General features: G+C 30.2%; 1 protein-coding gene across 4 annotated transcripts in view; it reads left to right on the top strand.

The window, feature by feature from the left end:
- LOC118193019 (nuclear factor 1 X-type-like) overlaps positions 1–21,465 on the top strand; it is a 50,850-nt gene that overhangs the window by 11,770 nt on the left and 17,615 nt on the right. For 2 of the 4 annotated variants that reach the window (XM_035364054.2, XM_035364053.2), the window contains 9 exons: positions 1,684–1,737; positions 1,832–1,894; positions 2,346–2,741; positions 3,656–3,847; positions 7,437–7,612; positions 9,471–9,591; positions 10,387–10,680; positions 12,909–13,024; positions 20,317–20,548. In XM_035364054.2, the coding sequence (XP_035219945.2) occupies positions 1,684–1,737; positions 1,832–1,894; positions 2,346–2,741; positions 3,656–3,847; positions 7,437–7,612; positions 9,471–9,591; positions 10,387–10,680; positions 12,909–13,024; positions 20,317–20,548 (1,644 nt within the window). The remainder of the gene's footprint in view (positions 1–1,683; positions 1,738–1,831; positions 1,895–2,345; positions 2,742–3,655; positions 3,848–7,436; positions 7,613–9,470; positions 9,592–10,386; positions 10,681–12,908; positions 13,025–20,316; positions 20,549–21,465) is intronic. The other 2 variants (XM_035364055.2, XM_035364056.2) reach the window with 2 other exon arrangements.

Raw genomic sequence — 21,465 nt, 5'->3', positions numbered from 1 at the left:
ATTTTAGATGTTGGACTGAGGAAACATAATTAAAGGAGTAAACTGTGTCCTTGAACAAGCTCTAAATCGAGAATTTGTTGTATTGCTTAAAGAAACTGAAAGTGACTGTGTAACTGTGGAATGATTTTTTTATTACAAGATGAGGTTAGTTCAGGAGGTTAATTAGGAGCTATTTTAAAACAATCAAAATTTTCAGGGCACAAAACATAAAACCACTGTTGAGCTATATATAATTATGCTATGATAATAGATTTAGCATTTCTTGTTAATTTGAAAAAAAAAAAAAAAAAAAAAAAAGATCAAAGAGCTACATAATGATACATGGATTTAGCATTTCTTGTTGATGTAATCGGCCGTTTAAATATTGTCATTGAACAGCTGCAAAGAAAAGATAAACTTATCACTGACTCGTAGGCTTTCATTAAAGCTTTTAAAAGTAAATTGCAAGTATTAGGAAACACAACTTTAAAAAAAATCTGCACATTTTCTGTGTTTTTAAATCCTGCCCTATTCCAAATGAAAAATTTCAAGAATGTGCTAGAAAAATAAGCATTATTACAACAAAAATTTGAAGGCAGATTTAAGGAATTTAATAATTTAGAGTCTGATTTAAATTACTTTCATTACCAATAAAAGCAGACATGAATAATGTGCCAGAAAATCTCTGAAAGGAAATAAATAAATTTACAGTCTGATATAAATCTTATTCAAATATTTAAGGATACAGATCTGATTAACTTTTATTCATACTGATCTGGTAACTAAAAGATAAATATTTAATAGTGAATATCAGTAGTGAAGTTCAATAGGAGTACATCTATATACATGAACAGTTTCCTTGGCAGTTGAAAAACAAGTCTAATAAAAGTGCTTAATTGGCCGATGAGTATCTACAGTCTTTGATGAAGATTAGTAATTTTTTTTAAAGCTACAAAATTTATCAAACCCAAAATGCCATCAAGTGTCAGACTGTAGTAAAAAATAGAGAAATGTATGATTATATGCAGTTATATGTATCTTTCCTGCATATGTCGATAAAAAATTCACTACATAAAGGAAAGAGAAGTGGTTATAGTTATTTATTCTCAAGTTTTGTTCCACTGGGAAATATTTCTCTGAAAATTTGGTTATTTTATGTTAAAAGTAAGTTATTTAATGATTAATATTATAAATGTCAGTCCAAAAATTTTAATAATTTAATATTTAACTTTTGAATTTATGAAATGTGTCCAACAGAAATTTGTTACAGGTAAAAAAATAAGCACAGTAACTTTGAATTTTTTTCCTTTGCATTATTATTATTGTAAATTTTATTAAATATTTAGTAAATGAAATTGGAAATTAAGTTAAAATTTAGCTAGTTATTTGAAATTTTATTAAAAGAAAAAGAAGAAGGAAAATCTGCCTCCCCCAGCTGCTTTTAAGTCCTGCATACGGCATGCATGCAGTTAAAGTTTGAGGTCACTAAATTAACACATGTAATTAAAAATAGTGATGTGTAATTTGACATTTTTTATTATTCATCAACCAAGTGTGTATGAATCATATGCTTAGTATTAAGTTTTTTTAATTTTATTTTAATTTAATTTGTTTATTTATTTGCCTAATTTTGCACTTCTAACTTTAGAGATATATTTAAATTAAGCTCTTCAAATTGTGAAAATATGAATATTTTTGTTGCAGAAGCTTTAAGTGGATTAAGAGAAGAATTATGTGATCAGAAACTTGAAGATCAAGGTAAATATTTGTATAATGTATTTTATTGTTAATTTTTACTGTCATGTTAGTTTTTAAGTTTATCTTGTACATTTTATATTTACATATTTTTTAGAAAGCACAACCATCATCACTACTGGTGTTTTCACTTCAACAGAACTTTACAAACTTTCAAAAGGTGAATTTAAGTATTTGCTTAATTCACTGCCTTCTTTTAGTGCTTTTGTAATGTAAAATTTCTGACTTAGTTACTAAACTGTGTTTATAAATTGTTTTATTTATTTATTTATTTATTTTTTTAATATAAAAATAATGTTACACGTGTAAGGTTTGTATTTTGTGTAATACAAGTATTTTTGAAAAACAGATAAAAATAATAATGTATAAGAATCTGCAATCTTGATTTGGTATTAAATATTTTCAACTCTTGATTAAACATTTTAAAACTGAAATAAGTTTCAAATATTCTTAGTTATAAAACAGGGCAGTTGTAATGGGTAATGTTTCTCAGTGACTGTAAATAAATTTTTAAGTATTTAAAGGGATTAAAAATATTCATGTTCTTTTTATTGCTTGTGTGTATAATTATATTTTTAATTATGAGGATATGCTTATTAAGTTGTTTTCAGTACTCTGTTGTTCTTTAGGTTCTATTCTCCAATCTCCTAATGGTATTCAGCAACAACAAGATGCACAAGTAGAAACTACTAATGGGAAACAGAATATTCAACAACATGTAATTCGTGTTTGTTCTCCTTTTTATTATACCACTGATGGGAATCAGACTGAACTTATTGGTATTCCTAGAGTTGTTGGCACTATACCTGCTGAAAATAATCATGCGTCATCGCCAAATCATGAAAATCCATCTAGTCCCCCTTGTGAGCCTCTTAATAAAAGGGTTCGTCGATTGTCATCAAATGAAGATGAGCTTGAGAAAAGTGCTGCCGATGGCTCTTATTATGTGCATAGCCCTTCAAGTCTTAATAATAGTCCTGCATCCTGGAGTGGTGATGTAGAACACGGTATGTTTATTTAAAAGCAGTGTTTTAATACATGTCTATTATATTTGCATTTTTAAATTGATAATTTTCAAGAACTACTACTCAGTTTATGTGGAATGATTCAACTTTCTTCTGTTACTTGAAATTATTTTAGATTGTTATAAAATTTCAACTTTTATTGGTGAAGGAATAAAGAGAATTGAAAATTTATACAAATTCCTTGATCTCTGTTATTCCTATAAATGGAATTTTTGCCATGTAAAAGTAATCTATTGTGAGGAAAAGATTGTTCTATCAAAAAACAAATGCTCTGCTTTCCTATTACAACATTTTTAAGTGTAAAATTTTGTAAACTATGTATATTACAGATAACTAAATTTTTAAGATGCATCTAAGTTCCCAGGCTTATGCTAATATGTTTCTTCTGGGAAAATATGAAATTAAATATCTGTTGACTGCTTTTATTATTAAGTTCTCCAAAATTATTATTAATTGCATTATTCACACTGAGCCTCTTCTAAAAATTGTGTAAGGGTTGTGATAGTTTTGTAAGTAAACTAACTGTTTAATGAAATTAGGAGAAAAATTTTTAACATTTAATAAAATGTTGAAAAGTTAAGATGCAATAACATGCCGAAGAAATATTAATTTAGAACTCAAACAACAACACTGATTTTTGTTGTTTGATTTCTAAATTAATCTTGAAAAGTTGTCAAGTGTCCATATTTAGCTGTTTAATAATTCAATTTTATATTATTTCAGTAGGATCTTTTTTTTAATCAGTCGATTTATACATATATATATATATATATTACTTTTTACCTTAAAATAAATCATATTACACTTGGATTTTTTTATTGTTATAAATTATTTATACTTTTCTAAATCTTGGGAAAAAAATTTGAACTTTCTTGAAAATGTCTCTTTCAATATAGTAAGGAATGCTGCTGTTTTGCAAGGTGCTTTAGCAGGCCGCACTGGAGTCATAAAAACAGAAGGTTCAAGTAGCTTTATTCCTGTTAATGCTGCTGCACCTTTATCACCTGCTCCAGTAGAAGTCATTCTCTCTACTTCGCCAAACATCTCTCCTTCGTCACAGTCTGTGGTCTCTCCAAGGAGCAGGGATGGTAATTACATCTTTTTCCATGTGCTGTGTTTTTGTGTTTGTATATCTGCATATTTTTTCTTTTATGGCAGTCTTGTTTTATGAACTGAAAATACTAATGTTGGGATATTTTACTAAAATCTTCTATTAGACAAGCCTAGATTTTTTGTTATTTTATGGTAATTATTATTTGGCATTGTATGCAATTAACTATGAAGAATTCTGAATTCTTTTAAAACATTTATTTGGGTAATGATATTTATTGCATTCTGAGTGACTGTTTATGTTGATTTTTTTAACCCTCCTGTCAAGAAACCTCATGATGGTTTTTATTAATTATTTCATGGATTTCATGTTCCAATAAAATAGTATTACCATGTGAGGAGAATGTTCCATATTTTATGTGCAGGTGATCCAATAAAATAAATACAGACTATTTCATGAATACCCCCCCTTTTTTTTAAGTAAGTAATGAGTTTTTATATAGTGATAAATTTAGATGAAATAATATCATAGCAAGTTTTATTTTCATATAATTCGGCATTCCTGCGTTTAAGTATGTTAAAATATGTTTGTGATTTTATGTTCTATCTTTTAAACTCCCAGGAGACTAATTTTTGAACTAATAAACTCATCATTTAGCTTATGATGACTTATACTAGTCATTAATTGTTTAGCTTGAAATAGTTTTAGTTATTAAATTGCAATCGGCATATGAAGATTAATTGCAGTTTGTAAAATTTTATAGTTTTTTCATTTTTTAAAATTTTTAAGTGTTAAGTTTTTGAAAGTTTGATAGCAAATTTTGAAGATCTTCAAAATATCAAAATATCTTAGACCATTAGAAATTTTCAGATAGCATTCATCTTCCACTCATTTGGCATTTACAAGTTCATAACACCCAAACAACATTCATTCCATAAAGACTTCCTTTAAAATGAGTGTGATCAGAACAAATTTAAACTGGAATAGTTTACTGTGTAATTTTTTACAGATCATATTGTCAGTCTTCACTTCTGTATAAATGGATGTAACATTAAAAAGCAAAAATGAATTCTTTTTTTTTTTTTCCCATTTTACTCAGGATATTTTTATGATTTTTTCTAATTTCCATTAAATTTGTGTGTTTTGTATGTAACTAAAATTATCGAACTACTTGACACTCATAATTTCTAAGGCTGCAGTAACAGATTTAATAGGAGATTAAACCACCTTTTCTGTTATTGCACCTGTTATCCTCTGTATGTTGTATTAAACATATGTTTGCTTTCTAACTTATTCTCCAGCTCATTTGGAAGATAGTCTGAGGTCATAATATTTGAAAGGTCATAAATTAAGTTTCTGACTTTGCATCTCGTAAGGAAGTAAGCTGTCATGTTCCTTTTTTTTTTTTTAATCAAAACTTGTGCTGCTTTGAAATGAAAAAATGTCAGTATTTGGAGGCCCATTCCAAACATTGCTATTATTCAAGCAGCACATTATTTATTATAATATCTTGTTAAAGGCTTAAAAAGGTTTAGATCCAAAGTCTGCAGGGATTAAAGTTTAAACCAGAGAAATCAGCCTTTGATTTAAATGATGGTCAAATCATTACTTGTCTCCTCCAAATTTTGCTGTTGCCATAGCACAGTATCATTTGTAAAGCTTCTGTACGTTCAGGTATATTTGCCAGATTATATACCGTGACTCATTCCTTTATAGTATGATATTCCTTTCATCCATAGTTGAGTGCTGTTCCATTTAAATTATTGCATCCTCTTTTGATCTGCACTTGAATGCCATTGTCATTTGCATTATTGCATCCTTTTCCTTTACTCTACAGTTGACCATTTGCAACTCTGAATCCTCTTCCTTTGATCCTTCGACTTGCTCGAGAGAGAAAGATTATTAACAGGCTTGGAAAATGATAAGCAGCGAGTTTTAAATTGAATCATTTTTCCAAGAGTGAAATTTTACCCCAAGAATTGGACACGTGTGTAATATACTAGTTCCTGCCCCCCAAAGAAAGATTAGAGCAAAAGAAAGAACTGAAAAATGCATATTTGGATCGTCTGAAATGCATCCAAAATAGCAGAAATTTTCTAAAAAAAAAAATAATAATAAATTGTGGGTTTCCTAATATATTATGGAAACAAGATGCCAACTGTGGTTTAAAAAAAAAAAAAAACTCAATTTGAGCAAAATAAAGAATTGTTCAGATCATCTGAAATGCATCCAAAGGGGCAGATATTTTCTCAAGAAAGTGATAAATCTTGGATTTTCTAATAATGTAAAAACAAGGTGTCAAAGTCAGAAGTCATGTGCAAGCAGTTGGCATGTCCAAATTAAGAAAGGGTGAGAAATCCAAAATGAAAGTTGTTGATTTTCTTGATCAACTGTTTGAGGATTTTTTAGATGGAATTGTTACCTCAGGGAGGAAATGTGAATCAATGATAACACCTTGAGATTCTTAAAAAGCCCCAAAGAGAAAATTTGTTTATTTGAATCAGTCTAGCATTCAGAGCACTATGCCATAAAAATACTTCTTGTCACATATTTTTTAACCATGTCTTCCTGAAACCGGAAGTGCTGAAACTAATAATTATTTGTAAGGCTGATTTTGAATAGCTATTGAAACAATGTCTATTATTTTTTATTCTATGTCATGGTACCATACAACTTAATATTCTGTGCCACTATGAATGCTGTAAATTTGGATTAGAGTTAGACATTGATTAAATTTAGATTAGACTGTAAATTTTTTTTTAATGTTTGACTGTAAATATTCGAGATTAAAACAGTATCAATTACTTTTTATCCTGTATCAGTAAAGTTAGTACTATATTGCTTACAATCTGTGCTACTGGAATTTCACTAAATTTTATCATCGGGTTTGTTCATTTTTCAAAATTCTAGTCTTTGATTAAAGAATTGCATATGAGGTTTATTTTTCTCTTTATGTATAACATTTCTCATATTTTTTGTGATGAGGTTTATTTTTATCATTGGTAATTTGTTGACTTTTTGCAAGAATTTGCTTTTTATATTTTATGTTTGAATCATAAAACTAGATTCAGGAGTTACTTAAGCTTCCATGTTATTCTTATAGCAAATTCTATTAGTATGATAAAATAGCCAAAAACATTAAATTAGTTCTTGTTGTTATTAAAAATTAAAATGTGGTTAGTGACTCCAAATGGTTAACTTGATTAATTTTTAGTATTTTTGGTATCAAAATAGTAGTGGCATGAGGATTTCTAGAAGGAAAATGGTATTAGAAGCATAGTTTATTTTTAAAATTTCATGTATAAATTTTTTTTTTCCTTTCTTTTATAATTTGGTTGTGCTAGTAGTTTTTTGTTTTGGGATGCAATCTGCATTTGTTTCTTATATTACTATTTCCAACTAATGCAGATGATTATATGTAAAAGTTTTGAAGGGGTGATATATTAATTTACTATTTCAATCTTTGTATATTTTATAAATTTTATCTATATTTTGTTGATTGTTTTTCTTTTCTATATTTCACATTTCCCTAAAAATAATCTTTTATATATTGCATATGTATAACTTTAATAAAAGTTTTACTGTCTGTCTGATTCTGTGTATATAAATACATGTATATTCTACAGCTTTGAGCCAAGCAACAAATTTAAGTCCACCCACAACCACCTTAGTTGTGCCTTTGCAAACTTCAGGCCCTTACTATTTAGTAACACCTGGAAAATACCAAGAAAATGGAGATACACTTTCAGACTTTGTAAACCTTGTTTGTCAAGAAGCTCACAATTCTAGTACAAGTTCACAAGTAAGAGGAAATTAGTTATGTGTATTGTTTCTGATTGCATATGCTTTTAACCTAAATAATTGCATATTACCATAGGTGCCACTTAATGTAATTGTGGTTAATATTATCATTCAGATACGTTATCAAATTACCGTAGTCTCACCCATTTGTATACGAAAACATAGATAATCGCATATTGTGATCAACAGATTGGTTAATGTTATCAAAATATTATAGGAGGAATTTTTCAAACTGAAATAACTTCTCCAAATAATGTTAAAATATTTTTTTTAAATTGTTAAGTTACCAAAAAATGTCACAACAAAGTGAGGGATTAAGTCACCAAACTGGTTGGTTTTTCTTTTAAACTGTTCAAAATTAGGCAATAAAGTAATCTTTTGTTTAGTCTTGGACAGATCTTGAATAACCCTATTGATTTTGCGAGTGATCAGATACAGATCTCTCTTCTTCAGATAAAAGAAGATGGCTGAAAATATCTGCCAGTAGCTTTCTGAAATAAATCTGAATTCACTACAGAATTAAATTTCTGAAGAACATAAACATGAAATCAGTGAATTCTTTATAAATAGTGATATAAGGGATACTTCTAAATGTTAAAATTAGAGGTATAGCATGAGACAAAAAATTTCCACATACATTAGAATGAACATTTGCAAACAATCCACACGTAACATCTTTTTCGTGTGTATGAAAATGCTATCAAGGTAAGTATTTATATGTTTACTTGTAGTTATATTAAATTAGTTAAATTCTATTGCTAATTTGAGTGATATATTTCTCATCATTTAATGTTATGAAAATAGCCATGGACAAATGTGTCACTTTAAGTGGAACCTATTATATAAAACTGTTAATCATTTTGTGTATGTTTTTAAAAATATAGAAATGTGTTCCAAATCATCTCTGTATTCTGAAATATTAAATCATAAATATTTAACTCTTAAGCAAAATTGGTAGCTCATGGAATATATATTTTGCATTGAGAGATACATGCTCATATTTGAAAAGCCATTAATTATTCATTGTTGTTTTTTAAACATCAGTTATGCAGATCACTTGTTCTTCTTTCAAGGTATAAGAAATAAAGCTCATTGATTATTTATTTCTGAAGGGCATTGATGAAATGCTGTGGTATAATACCTGTAGAGAGAAAAAAGCAGTAGAATGAATTTATCATTCTTTTAAAGAAACAAATGCAGAAGGTGCTGATTCCCCCCCCCCCTTAGTCTTTGAAAGGTACTTGCCTTTAATATTTAAAAAAATGCCTAAGAGTGTAACACTGGTAGATATTCATGAACATACTGTTGTAATCATTGATCATACTGCACTTTCTTTTGATCTTATCAAGAGGTGAGAAGCCATGTTCAGGCAAGGCTCATTTAGGTATCAGTTGAAGATAAGACTGGAGTATGCACATTACCATCAAAGAATTGCATGTGAGACTCTAGAAACTTGTGAAGGAAAATTGATGTGTTAGAGTTACTCAGATAGTGACAAAAATGGGAATTGGTGCATTTTAATCTAAAATGTACATTTAATAATTATGAATAAGCATTAGCCTTAAACAGTGCTTGTCAGATAGCTATAGCCTAAACAGGATAAATTTATGGGTTTGTAATTTTAATTTAAAAATTCCAGAAATTTTGAAAATAAATCGAAAAATACGAAGTATTTCTGTCAAAAATTGCAAAGTAATTACATCCAATTTTTATACAGTTGGAAGTTCACTGTAGTGAAATAAAATAACATAAAGTGATAGAAAATTGGTTTAAAAAAATAAAAAACCAAACATGGTTTCCTGTTGGGTTTAACTGTATCCATATTATGGTATAAAATAATAATTTCAATTCTTCTTTAGTCTAGTACGGAATCAGAGGTTCGTAGTCCAACAAAAATGGCTCATTTTTATGCAAGTTCTATGCTGCCTCCTCCTCCTCCAGCACCTGTTGCTAGACCTGTTGCAATTATTAAAGCCTCAGGTAAATATGTGTTGCATGCAATTTACTTCCAGTTCTGTATGCATTACCTTGAATTAAGTTTTTATTTAGAATCATACGTTTTTAAAATATTTTAATTCAAAATATGCGGTTCTTTTATCATTTTTTTCAGCTCCAGGTAAAATTGAATAAAACTGTACTTCTCTTCTTCAGTGTGTTTGAAGTTCTTTATCATTTTGTATCTTTTTTACTTCCTTGTACAAAGTAAAGGAAGTATTGTAATCACAAAAAATTTGAGGTATCATATTTCTACAGAAATATCCATTTGAAAAATTTTTTTGTGTGATGTCTGTATGTATGGGCAGAACAAAAGACTGCTTGTTCCAAAATGAATTGTGAAATGTATTCAGAAGGTGTGTTTTTTTTAATGGGGGGGGAGGATGTCTGTATGTACATATGTATCTTGCATAGCTCAAAAATGATTACCTATGGAATGTTTAAATTTTTGTATATAAGATTGTTATAACTAGTTGTGCACTTTCTTTTTATGCAGTTTCTGAGTTTCTATACTTTTATTTGTTAAAGTTTTATGCTGGTTATGAAAAAATAAAAATAGAAAACATTCGAGTCCCATACAATAAAAATTGACCAGAATTTAATTTCACAATTTGGAATTTTTTTTCATTTTCAACATTGTTTCGAGGGATTGGTTTATTAAGTTGGAATAATTCAAGGAAATGAGTTTAAAGTGCATAAAAAAATATGTATAATTTTAAAAGATGTCAAGAAAGTTGTGGTGTCCACATCAGATTTTTTTATTTATTATTTTTATTACAGATTTAAATTCTGTGCCTACACCCCCATCACCTCAGTCACCTAAGTCAAATGATGCTATGCAAGATGATGATCCACATTGCCATTCAATTCAAGATGAGGATCCTAGATGTCATTCTATGCAAGATGATGATCCTAGATGTCATCCCATCCAAGATGAAGATTCACGCTGCAATCCACTGCATGATGATGACCCCAGATGTCATGCCTTGCAGAATGATGATGATCCCCACTGTAGCAGCCCAGTTACTGATGATGTATCAGATCAGCCATTATCTCCTCCTAGCTCATCTTCTGGTATGTAGCACGTATTAGGAATCTAGTAGTTAATTTAATATATTATGTATTTTGACCTATTTTATATAAATATATGTTGTAAATTCTGTAAAAATAGGAGTAATTACTATTTTATATCGACTCATGTTAGAAAAAATGTGAAATGTATGTTGTAATGAATTCTGAAAATGAAATCCAGCCTTTGCTCCTTTCTTTCAGTTGAGCTTTATGACACTAGAGATGGGCAGAACTGCTCATATATGGGTTCTAATCAGAATTGTTCTCTCTTTGAAATGAACTGGTTATTGTTTATGACTCACCACTTACTAACAATAACAGTAATCTTGATGAAAAAGATACAGAGCACTGGGTGAATCATGAGTGGTTGGGGGGTGGAGCAGAGAATAGAAAGTATCGAATGAATGGTGGGATCGGGACCAGTTACCGAAGTGGGCTAAAATAATTGAGCAAGTTGTAGTATTAGAGAAATTCACTCAGCGGAACTCTAACTCTTTGAGCATTAATTGAATCAATCAAACTTTTAACTGATTTCTTTCAACTGTAGTTTTTGAAAATCCTTAAAACCTTCTTTGTACACAGAACTATAAAATTTTGGAATAAACATTTTTCAGAAAGTTGTGAAATGATGAAAATTAAAGTCACTTTTAATGGAAGGGTAAACATACTTTTCTTCCTCAAAATGCGAAGTTGTGGCACTTCTGATTGACAGAGAAAGAGCAATTCCTTCCGCTCTTTCTGTGCCAGTTAGACGTTTGTTCATTCAGTAAAATGAATTAGTTCATGAACAAATAGCACATTACTATTCTGACACACTTTCGATGAGAGCTGTCCATGAACTGTGAAACAGTTACATCTCTTTTCTGGAATCGGAGTTTATTCAATCAGTAAAGTGAATCGGTTCTTTGAATCAACTTCCAGAGTGGATCTTCCAACATGACATTAGATGTTCAGGAGACGAAAAGATTATGTATTTTAATTTTTCTTGAAATAGAAACTAAAAGGTTCTGTTTTATGTTGAAAAATATTTTAATGAAAATTAGCAAGCATTAGTTTTTTAATTAACCCAGTAACATTTATTTATTCACTTATTTATTTCATTTTCTAATTTTTTTGGGGGCGGGGCTACTTCTTGTGGGGGACCAGACAAAACAAAATGTCTGAGACCTCAATATAGGTTATTCCAGCCTTGGCTATATACTTTATTTATGTTCATTTTTTTATTTAATTATTCTTGCTTCCATTTTATAAGGCTTTCAAAATACTCAGGACTTATTTTCATATAAAATTAATGATGACTGCATCATTGTTATACTTCATTTCATCGTGTGAAAATGATTAGAAAGTTCGACTTATGTGAAATACAAAAAATTATTTTGAAGTATGAAAAATGCAATTTGAATTTTCTTGAATAGTCAGTTAAAATAAGAGAAATAGAACGCCTTCCCCCTTTTTTGAGTACACTAAAGCAGTATAGTCACTTCATAAAATATGCATTATATGATATGATACACCCTCCAATTAGTCAATATAATTGATTTTCTAAGATTTGCATTATCTTTTTTTAAAGTTTTAGTATCATGCAACTGAAATAAAAACTGCTTGGATTCTACATCACTACCAAAACTAGTACATCATAACTCAGCATATGAATGTTCATGTACTTTAATCATGGTAAATTCCTGTTAATTGTCTTGAATTTCTAATTCTTGAAATTAAAGTGGCAGATGTTGCTTTTGAAAAGTAATTAATATATTGAATTTAAATGATATTTTATGCAGTTTTTAACTATTAAAACTTCTGTAGGTAGTATTTTAGTCATTCAGCCATTATTTTTTAGCTGATTTAAATGATGTGACTGTTACCATTAAAACTGAATTGCTAATGTCAAGTATTTTATATTTCTCCATTTTATTATTCTTTTATATTGTATTAACTGTTGTTTTTAATGTATGATATTTTTTACTTTGTGGCTAAAAAGCAAGATTGTTATTTCTTAAAAGAAAAGGTGGAAAATTGATTTTTACTTAATGTAATTTTTTTTTTTTTTTTCAAATCAATATAAACTCATTATTTTTTAATGTTTTATTCCATTTTTTCCTTTACATTCATATTAATATTTTTAAAATATTGTATGTGTAATACTATTTAATAACTGAATATACATAATAACTTAAGGGTTAAATTATTACAAATTATAAGCATTTTTTAATATTTTATTTTTATTTTAGGACCAACGGTCAGTAATGCAGATACACCACCTTTGAGTAGGTCAATTATGAATAGTCCGTTTACTACTCTAGTCAGATCAGAGCACACATTTGCACATATACACCCACAAGCACAGGTACATATTCTAGAATTTCCATATGTGAAATGAAAATAAATGCTCATGTAAATATTTTTAAGACCATTAAGTTTGGAATAAGTGTTTTGTGCAATATCTGTTCATATTTTATTTTGTGTAATATATATATATATATGTTCCATGTTGATGTGTGATAGAAATATACATATTGAATCATACAGAAACTGATTTCTTATCTGATAGGCTTATAAAGACGTAGGGAAAAAGCATAGCTGCTCCATTAAAAAATTGATGTTCCATGATAAATATAAATTTTCCTTTCATGATATAGTATTTAGATATGAATATATGCCTAGTATTAAAGTGTCAATTCATAAAAATAAAATGCAACAATAAAAAAATTTTCGTCAAATCTCAAAATTACTTCAAATCTTAATCAAATTTTAAATTAGCGAATTTTTAGCATACCTTGTTGGTTGTGATTTGAGATGTATCAGCTAAACTAAAAGAAAGGTTAAAATTTCACCTCAAGGAGCACGAATCTTTTGTCCGAAAAAGCGAAATTATTAAAATAGCTAATCATAGCTGGATATTTAATCACAATTTTAACTTTGGGTCAGCAAAAATTATCCAAAAATCTTTTTCCATTTGTGAATTGGATTTTCTTGAAGCTTTTCACATTCATGGAGCTTAGTTAAAGACTGTAATTAGTATCCAGCTCCACTTTTAAAATTCTATCAACTTAATTTTTCGATTTTCTGCCAATGAATGGTAATAACTTCTTGTTTGTTTTGCTTCTTTTGATATAAATACAACTGTGGCTTTCCTTTCCCTGCAGATTTGTTTGCTCCTGATCAAGAGCCATCAGTACCTGTTTGTGCTCGAAATTGATATAATCTTGTTTGAAATATACACCAAACACAAGATTGTTGCTTTGCATAATTTTATATTTTACTTTGGTTTGTTTCTCGTTATTTTTACTATCAAGTGGCATTGTCGAGAATGTTATTCTAGTTTTGATCATTTGCCCACTTGCAACTTTTTGTTTTTTGCTTTGCCATTCCACGTGGCTACTGAATTCTCTCATTTTCTGAAGCTGCTGAGTTTCTCTTTTTGTTTATATATCTTTTTTGATCATTTTGTCACATTTTTCATGTGCAAATTGCTTTGTTAATTTTTTGTTGTATCAATAGTGGGGTTTTTTTTTTTTAGGGGTGGGAGTAGTGTATTGCTTTCTTTAATTTTTTTTTTTCCTTGATGTTTTTCTTTATATTATTTCTTCCAATTTGCACTTTGCCTATATTATATATTGAAAATTGTATTTGCCATTTTTCCGTGCTTATTGCCCCATTTGTTACTTACAAATTGTTTCCTTTATGTCAGTAGACAGGAAACAGTTTGTAAATTCTGCCTTAAGCACATGAAATTCTTGAACCATCTCCATTTTTTTGTTTAATTGCAAACATCAAAATACCATTCCCAAATTTATACAAGTTCAAGAAAATCGTAAATCTTCCATTCACATTTCGAAAATTATGTATGAATTCAGATTGTCACTTTGTGCTTACATTATAAGAAATACATGCAAATGCTTGTCTAAAATTGAATATGAATTATACTACCATAATTTCCGGAAGAAAGGCCGCATTGGCGTAAATGCCACACTCGAGAAAAATAGCGGGAAAAAATTAAAATTACACAGAAACGCTGCAATAGATTAAATTGCACATGACATCGTCGTGGGCCGTATAGATGTAAAATCTCAACCTAATTTTAATAATAATGACATATCAGTTAATCTTTTCTTAACTGATATATCCTGATATATGACATATCAGTTAAGAAAAATGCATGAAATAAAACCATAACTCAAAAATAAATTAAAGGTAAGAAATGTTGAAAATATATTTATGTTCACGAATATACTTATGTTTACCCACTAAAGAAGTCCATATTTGTAATACTCAGACTATATTATAAAAAATGTTCCAACAACGAAATATTAAATTTGGATGATGAAAGGAATACAAAAGGAATTACAGCAAACTATACATCACATGAAGCCATCAAAATCTGATTCTTCACTATCTGAATTAAAAAGATTTAGTAAATCCTGATCTAAGTCTTCCAGATTGTCACATTCATCCTCTTGGTTTACAGTCTCTTTATGTAAGGATTGCAACTTCTTCATAAGATGCTCTACGCATTTTATCGCTTTTGGTATACGTATGGAATCCTTCACTCATCCAACATTCCCACCACTTTTAGACTTCAGCTTTGAAGGATTTATTACCTGACAAATCTAATGGTTGTAAGATTTTTGTCAAACCACAGGAATTATTGCTGCGGTTGTAGACAACTTTTGACATCTGGTTTTCACTGACTCAAGTAAGTGAGCATGCATGGAATCCATTATCAATAACCCTTTTGGTAGAAAAAAGATCCCTTACGACACTGCCAAACTTTTTGTAGCCACTCATGGATGATTGTTTCACACATCCAATTCTTGTTTGCACAAATAATTACGTCATTAGAGAAATCTCCCTTCAGAATAGTTTTTTGTTTAAAAATGATCATCTGCTTTAGCTTGTCACCGTTTGCGGCACAAGCTAACACACATGTAAATGATGTTCTTTCATGCCCCATCGTAAGAACAGATACAGTTTTTGCACCAGTTTCATCAACAATTCTGCTTGCAGGAGAGTCAAAAACTAATGGTGTTTCATCCGTATTTATTATCTGTTTCTTGGTCAATAATATCTGTCACATATTTTAGAAAAGGTGCCTTTTTATCCTGCCAGTCCATTGGTAATTGTTGCAATACCTGTGTAAGCATATGCAAAGTTCTGGTGCTCAGTCCTTTTTTTCCCTGTCCCTGTTGTAATGGGCAAACACACATACATTGATGTAGTCATGAAACCAGGGGTAAATGAAGATCCACCCTGCTCGATCCCTAAGGATGCTTCAAGTTCTGACCTCATGAAAGTTAAAACAGATTTTAAATCTTCTCGTATCCTCCCATTTTAATTGAAAAAAGTCTCTCGTTTTACCTATATATTTTGTCTCCTTTACTTTCTAACAATATTCACACTAAAAATTATTTTGATGTTAAATCTTTGTTTACTAATTTTCCTGTCAAAAGAGCACTAAAATGTCTTAAAACTAAGTTTTTAAAAATCCATTTTGCACATATTGAAATTGAAAAGTTAATTTCTTTTACTGAAGTCACTACAAGTCAGACACACTTTGTTTTCCAAAATGTGAATATTATCACCAGATTGAAGGATTAACTATGGGTATCCCTTCACTCTTCGGAACTTGTTGGTACATATTGCATTTAGAAGAATGAGCTCTTACCATGTATCTTGGATTTATGGAGGTGCTATCATTAAATTTTAAAATACAAGCGTAAAAACAGTTTACCAATGTGGTGAAATGCAGTTCATATACCTTGATGTGCATATCTGGAAGTTTCATTAATTTTACATAAGCTGTTCGAGCAGTACATCTGACAATAAGGGGAACAATGCAGTTAACATGATTATACAAAGAAACACAAAGGTAGATTGTGGATTCGCCGACCTGTCATGTGAGTGGTCACCCACCCAAGATCAGACCCCGGCTACTGCTTCTTGAAGATTAAGGTTTCAGAGATAAAGTAACATAGTTCTAACAATTCAAAGTCTATAAGCTTTATCACACATAATACAAAGTATCTAATCCTGTTAATAATAAAAGTATGTAAGCACACCACAGGGAGAATATGGGGAACTGAATGCAGTATTTATGAAAATACAATTAAGCACATTTAGTAGATTGTGGATTGGCCAGCTTTTGTCATGTGTGTACCCACTTAAGTATAGACCCCAGCGACTGCTGCTTGAAAATGTATGTTTCAGAGAAAAGTTCTAATAAGCCACAGTTTATAATCTCATAATTTTAATTTATATCCTGCTTGCCATATGAGTATACAAGCATATTGACAGTTAACACATATAAAGATCCTGCTTTGCCGGGTATCACAAAATGCTAAGTCCATATCCTTCTTTGCCAGGTGAAAAATAACTAAGAATAAAAGAAAGACAAAATATTTACACTTGAGAAAATAAAAAACACTGCTTGAGTTTATTCTATTTAATTATTTATGTATTTGCTGATTTCTTATGAACTAGAGTACATCTGTAATTTCTCAGAGTCGTTTATTCTGGAATGCATCAAGTTTTTTCCTATAGGTTTTGCAGACTGTCTTCCAGAGTTGGTATTGCATAAAGCAATGTGGGGCGAATAATAGTAGGGTAAATTTTTCTTGGTTAGAGTAGATTTAATAGTGCTCCTTGGATTATCGCTAAATTGTTGTTTTATTTATGGTAACCTGAGTAGTAGAATGCTATGGAAACCCTATTGTGACATAATTGGTTGCGTGATTGCGGTCAATTTGAGTGATGGAAAAGATTTCGAAAGGCTTGTTTTGTGTGCTGGATTTTGGATAAGAAGTATGTTGTTATTTTGTGGTTTACACAGTAAAATGGCTGAATGTAGTAAGATTAATTTGAAGTTTCTGTACGATTTGGAACAAAAGAGGAAAAAAGCATTAATTGACTGGGCTGTAGATGGAAGGTTTACTTACTAGCCATTATAAGTGTCCTGTTTGTAGGAAGGAAATGCGTATGGTTGAGTGTAGGATGATACTGGCACTACAGAGGATATTTTTTACTCTTATTTTTGTGAATTTATGTGGCTATGCCACTATACAGATTCTAGATCAGCTAATTTTAGGAAGTTTTTGTTTTCTGTTAAGGAATTTTGTTTGACTGAAGGCACGGAAATTTGTATATAAGGTAAGTGGATATTTCCTTTGTCTAGTGCCAAGATGAATTTCTTTTTTTCATGTTATTTCATTGTTTGATTTAAAATATGGTTTATTGAGATTTTATTTTTGATTGTCTGCTCCTTTGACTTATTAATTGAATATAAATCGATTTATACATGGACAAAGGGACGCTATGTCTAGTTTGTCCAATTTTCAGCGATTTCGCCACTACATAAAGCCAAAATTTCAAGTCAAAGAATTGCACGAATTTGGAGCCCATGTAACGCCAGTTATCACGAAGGGGCGCCCGTAAATATATTTTTATCTTTTTCTTTTGATTCTGATGTGAAGTTTTGATCATCTTGCAATGAATTCTTCATAATGCAATTTTGGCTGTTTTAGTCTTTCTGAGGGCATAATCTGACTGTTCTTTGAAGAGAAGCTGTGGATCAAAGTTGATTACCAGTTGTTTTACATAATTTGTAACTGGAAGCGATAGATCATTTATTTTGATATTGATATCAACTTGAGTGTATTTTCCATGACATGTAAAGAGTATTATGTTGCATTTGTTGGGGTTTAGTTTTGATTTCCAACAGCTGCACCAGTGAGATAGGATGCTAACTGCTGTTTCAAGTGTGTCGACTGCAAATTTTGCCTTACCAGACTTAGTTATTATTGTCATCTGTATATTTGACTACTTTTAAGGGCTCTGGCATATCATTTATATATATATTACAACACTTCTTGTGAAATGCCACTTTTACAGATTTTCTTGGTAGAAAGTGTATTTCCAGTGCAGACTTCAGAGGTCCTGTTTTAGAGGTTAAGATTTTAGAAGATTGGTTAAGTTAACAGCTAGCAGTGATTGATGTAACTTAAAGAGAAGTCCTTCATGCCATACTTTGTAAAAGGTCTTCTCAAAGTCAAGGAAGTAGCCAGCAATTATGTTTTTCTTGGTAAGGCTCCATAATATATTCCTTCACATTAAGGATCTAGTTGGCTGTACTATGGCGTAAGTGGAATCTATATTGTTCTTTATTGAGAAGATTGTGTTTTTCAAAGTGACTGACCAGTCAGAATGCGTTCAAAAAATTTTCCTAAGCCATGAAGCAAGTTGATTGGGTTATGGGAAATCCCCTTACTCCTGCACTTCATAACATTTATATGCACTATTTAGAGGTCAAATTATTTCAGAAATTATTTTCTTCTCTAGATTCACCACAGATGACACTTTCATGCTTTTTGATGATAATAAAGAAGAATTATCTCAGATTTTATTTGTAATAAATTCGATTAATCCAGCCATCCAGTTCACTTTTGAAACTGAATCTGAGAATAGCCTTCCCTTCCTTGAAATTCTTATGATCCACAGTGAATCTGATTTTAGCACTACTGTTTACTGTAAACCTTTTTCTGTGTGTTTGTCTCTCATGCTAAGTTAAAGCAGAAAATGGCTTCTTTTTATTATGTATTTTACACATTCAAAATTTATTTCTCAAAATCTTTGCTTGCTAACGAACTCAGTTATTTTAGATCATTTGCTATGGATCCAGAATTTCCTCCGGTGGGCATTGGTGAAACCTTTAAAAAATTTTCATCTTGCCCTCAAAGAAGACATTTTCTTGTTAGAAATGACATTAATAACCTTGTTATGCCTCCATTTCATCCTTCTATCAGTTACAAAATTATACATATTCTCCAGAAGTTCTATTTTCAAGCAATTTTCTCGCCTACCAATAAAATCCACAGTTTGATTCTTAAAGTTTCTTGACTTTTAATTCTTGGGGAATTTAAGCATATCTTGTTAGTGTGATTTGAGATATATTGGCCAAACTAAAAGAGCATTGATGTTTTGCATTAAGGAACACAAATCTTTTGTCTCAAAAGGCAAAGTTATCAAGTTTTTGATAGCTAGTCATAGTTGGAAATTTGATCACAGTTTTGACTGTGAGTCTGTAGAAATGATCTATTGACTTAATTTTTCAGTTTTCATTACTGTTTCTGCCGACAGATTGTGCTGCACTATTTTCTCTTTTGCTTTACTCCTTTTGGGTATAAATACAACTGTGTCTTTCCCTTCATTGTAGATTTCTTTGTTTTTGGTGAAGAAGGACCTGTACCTGTTTGTCTTCGAAATCAATAGTCTTCACTAAAATCGACACCAAACACAAGATTGTTGCTTTGCCTGATTTTGTGTATCACAGCTCACTTTATATTTATTTAGTAATGTTTATCATAGACATTCTTTTTCGGTTAAAATTTGGTCGTAATTAAAATGTGTAGCCAGGTGCTCAGCAGTCGTCAAATTTACAATGTGTGCCTGTTAACAATGCTTCTGGTAGTAAGCATTAGTGAAAAAATCATTGCCAACAAGTGCAGACAAAATTAGGGAAACATACTAAGGATTTTAATAATATCTGTTTGAGTTTGTCATTTTATTTAAGTATAGTTTGGAAATTTTTGAACATGTTTTCTTTTTTAGCATTAAAAATATTTTTAAATTCTCATTATGTTACAGTTGTTTTCATACCCAAATATTAGCCCTGTTAGTGGATTAAGTGGAGTAATAAGCCCAACCAGCCTATCGATGTTCACGTCCCCTGTGGGAACACCTCGTACCACTCCTCGAACGACACCCATCCCTCGATGGAGTGGACAGTTTGTTTCTTTGGATGACAACATTGATTATAATGTTATGGCTGGTCTCATGCACTGTAATACTTCAGATTCAGATCCACCTCATATTATAGGTAAGTTATTCCTTTAAATATCGTCATATCATAGCATTTGATAGACACTTTTTTGTTGTTGTTGAATGTTGATAAATTGTTTTGAAGACACCCATCCTCAATACAACTTGTGTGGTCGGTCTCTCGGCTTGCATCAAACAGCGAAAGCGGAGATGTTATGAGCCCATCATGTTTATTCATAATTGGTATTAAATCGCACTGCTTGGCGACAGTTTCACAGTCGATCGGATAATACAGAAGTACTATATCGAAATAAGTTCTAAAAAAACTGGTAAATGTATTGCCATTGAGTTCTAAATTTCCTACCCTTGCCCTCTCTTTTTTCTTTTACTAGCTACTTCTGTTATAATAAGAAATAACTACTATAAATTAGAAGTGAATCAATCCATTTAGAAGTCAAGATAAAAATTTCATAGTGCACCAAAAAAAAAAATAATAATAATAATAATAATTAACTGTGATCTTCAATGCAAAGAAATAACTTCCGAAGTCCTTGTAAAATTTTCAGCTCTATACTGTGATTGAAATCAGCATATAGTTTTAAAAAGGTGAATATAATCATTTTATAATTACAGTGAGCTTTATTATAGCAGTATCTTATAAGACCAAGCAGTAATTCTGAGAACACGCATAAACATCAGCATCGTGAATTTTAACTCTTTGCACTCTGACTTTTCTCCCCTAAAGCTTTCATCAGCTCAAACCCGACTTCTTTTCCCCCTCCCCCTGTATCTGGCTATGTAATATGTGATTTATTTGAAAGTAAAATTTCCATATAAAATTAAAAAAGCAAGATATTTTTATGTTACTTTATTATTACCATAATGTAAATATTTTGTAAATGAAAAGTTTAATTATAAATTATTTGCAATTTTCAAGTGTATGATACTGTTTAAAGCAGTTAGCATCACTTTCAA

This window comes from Stegodyphus dumicola, chromosome 3, assembly GCF_044657685.1.
Source record: "Stegodyphus dumicola isolate Sdum_Otavi_A_Nest chromosome 3, ASM4465768v1".
NCBI lineage: Eukaryota > Metazoa > Arthropoda > Arachnida > Araneae > Eresidae > Stegodyphus > Stegodyphus dumicola.
The sequence above is the reverse complement of the archived record's forward strand: the minus strand, read 5'-3'. Positions and strand labels throughout refer to the sequence as shown.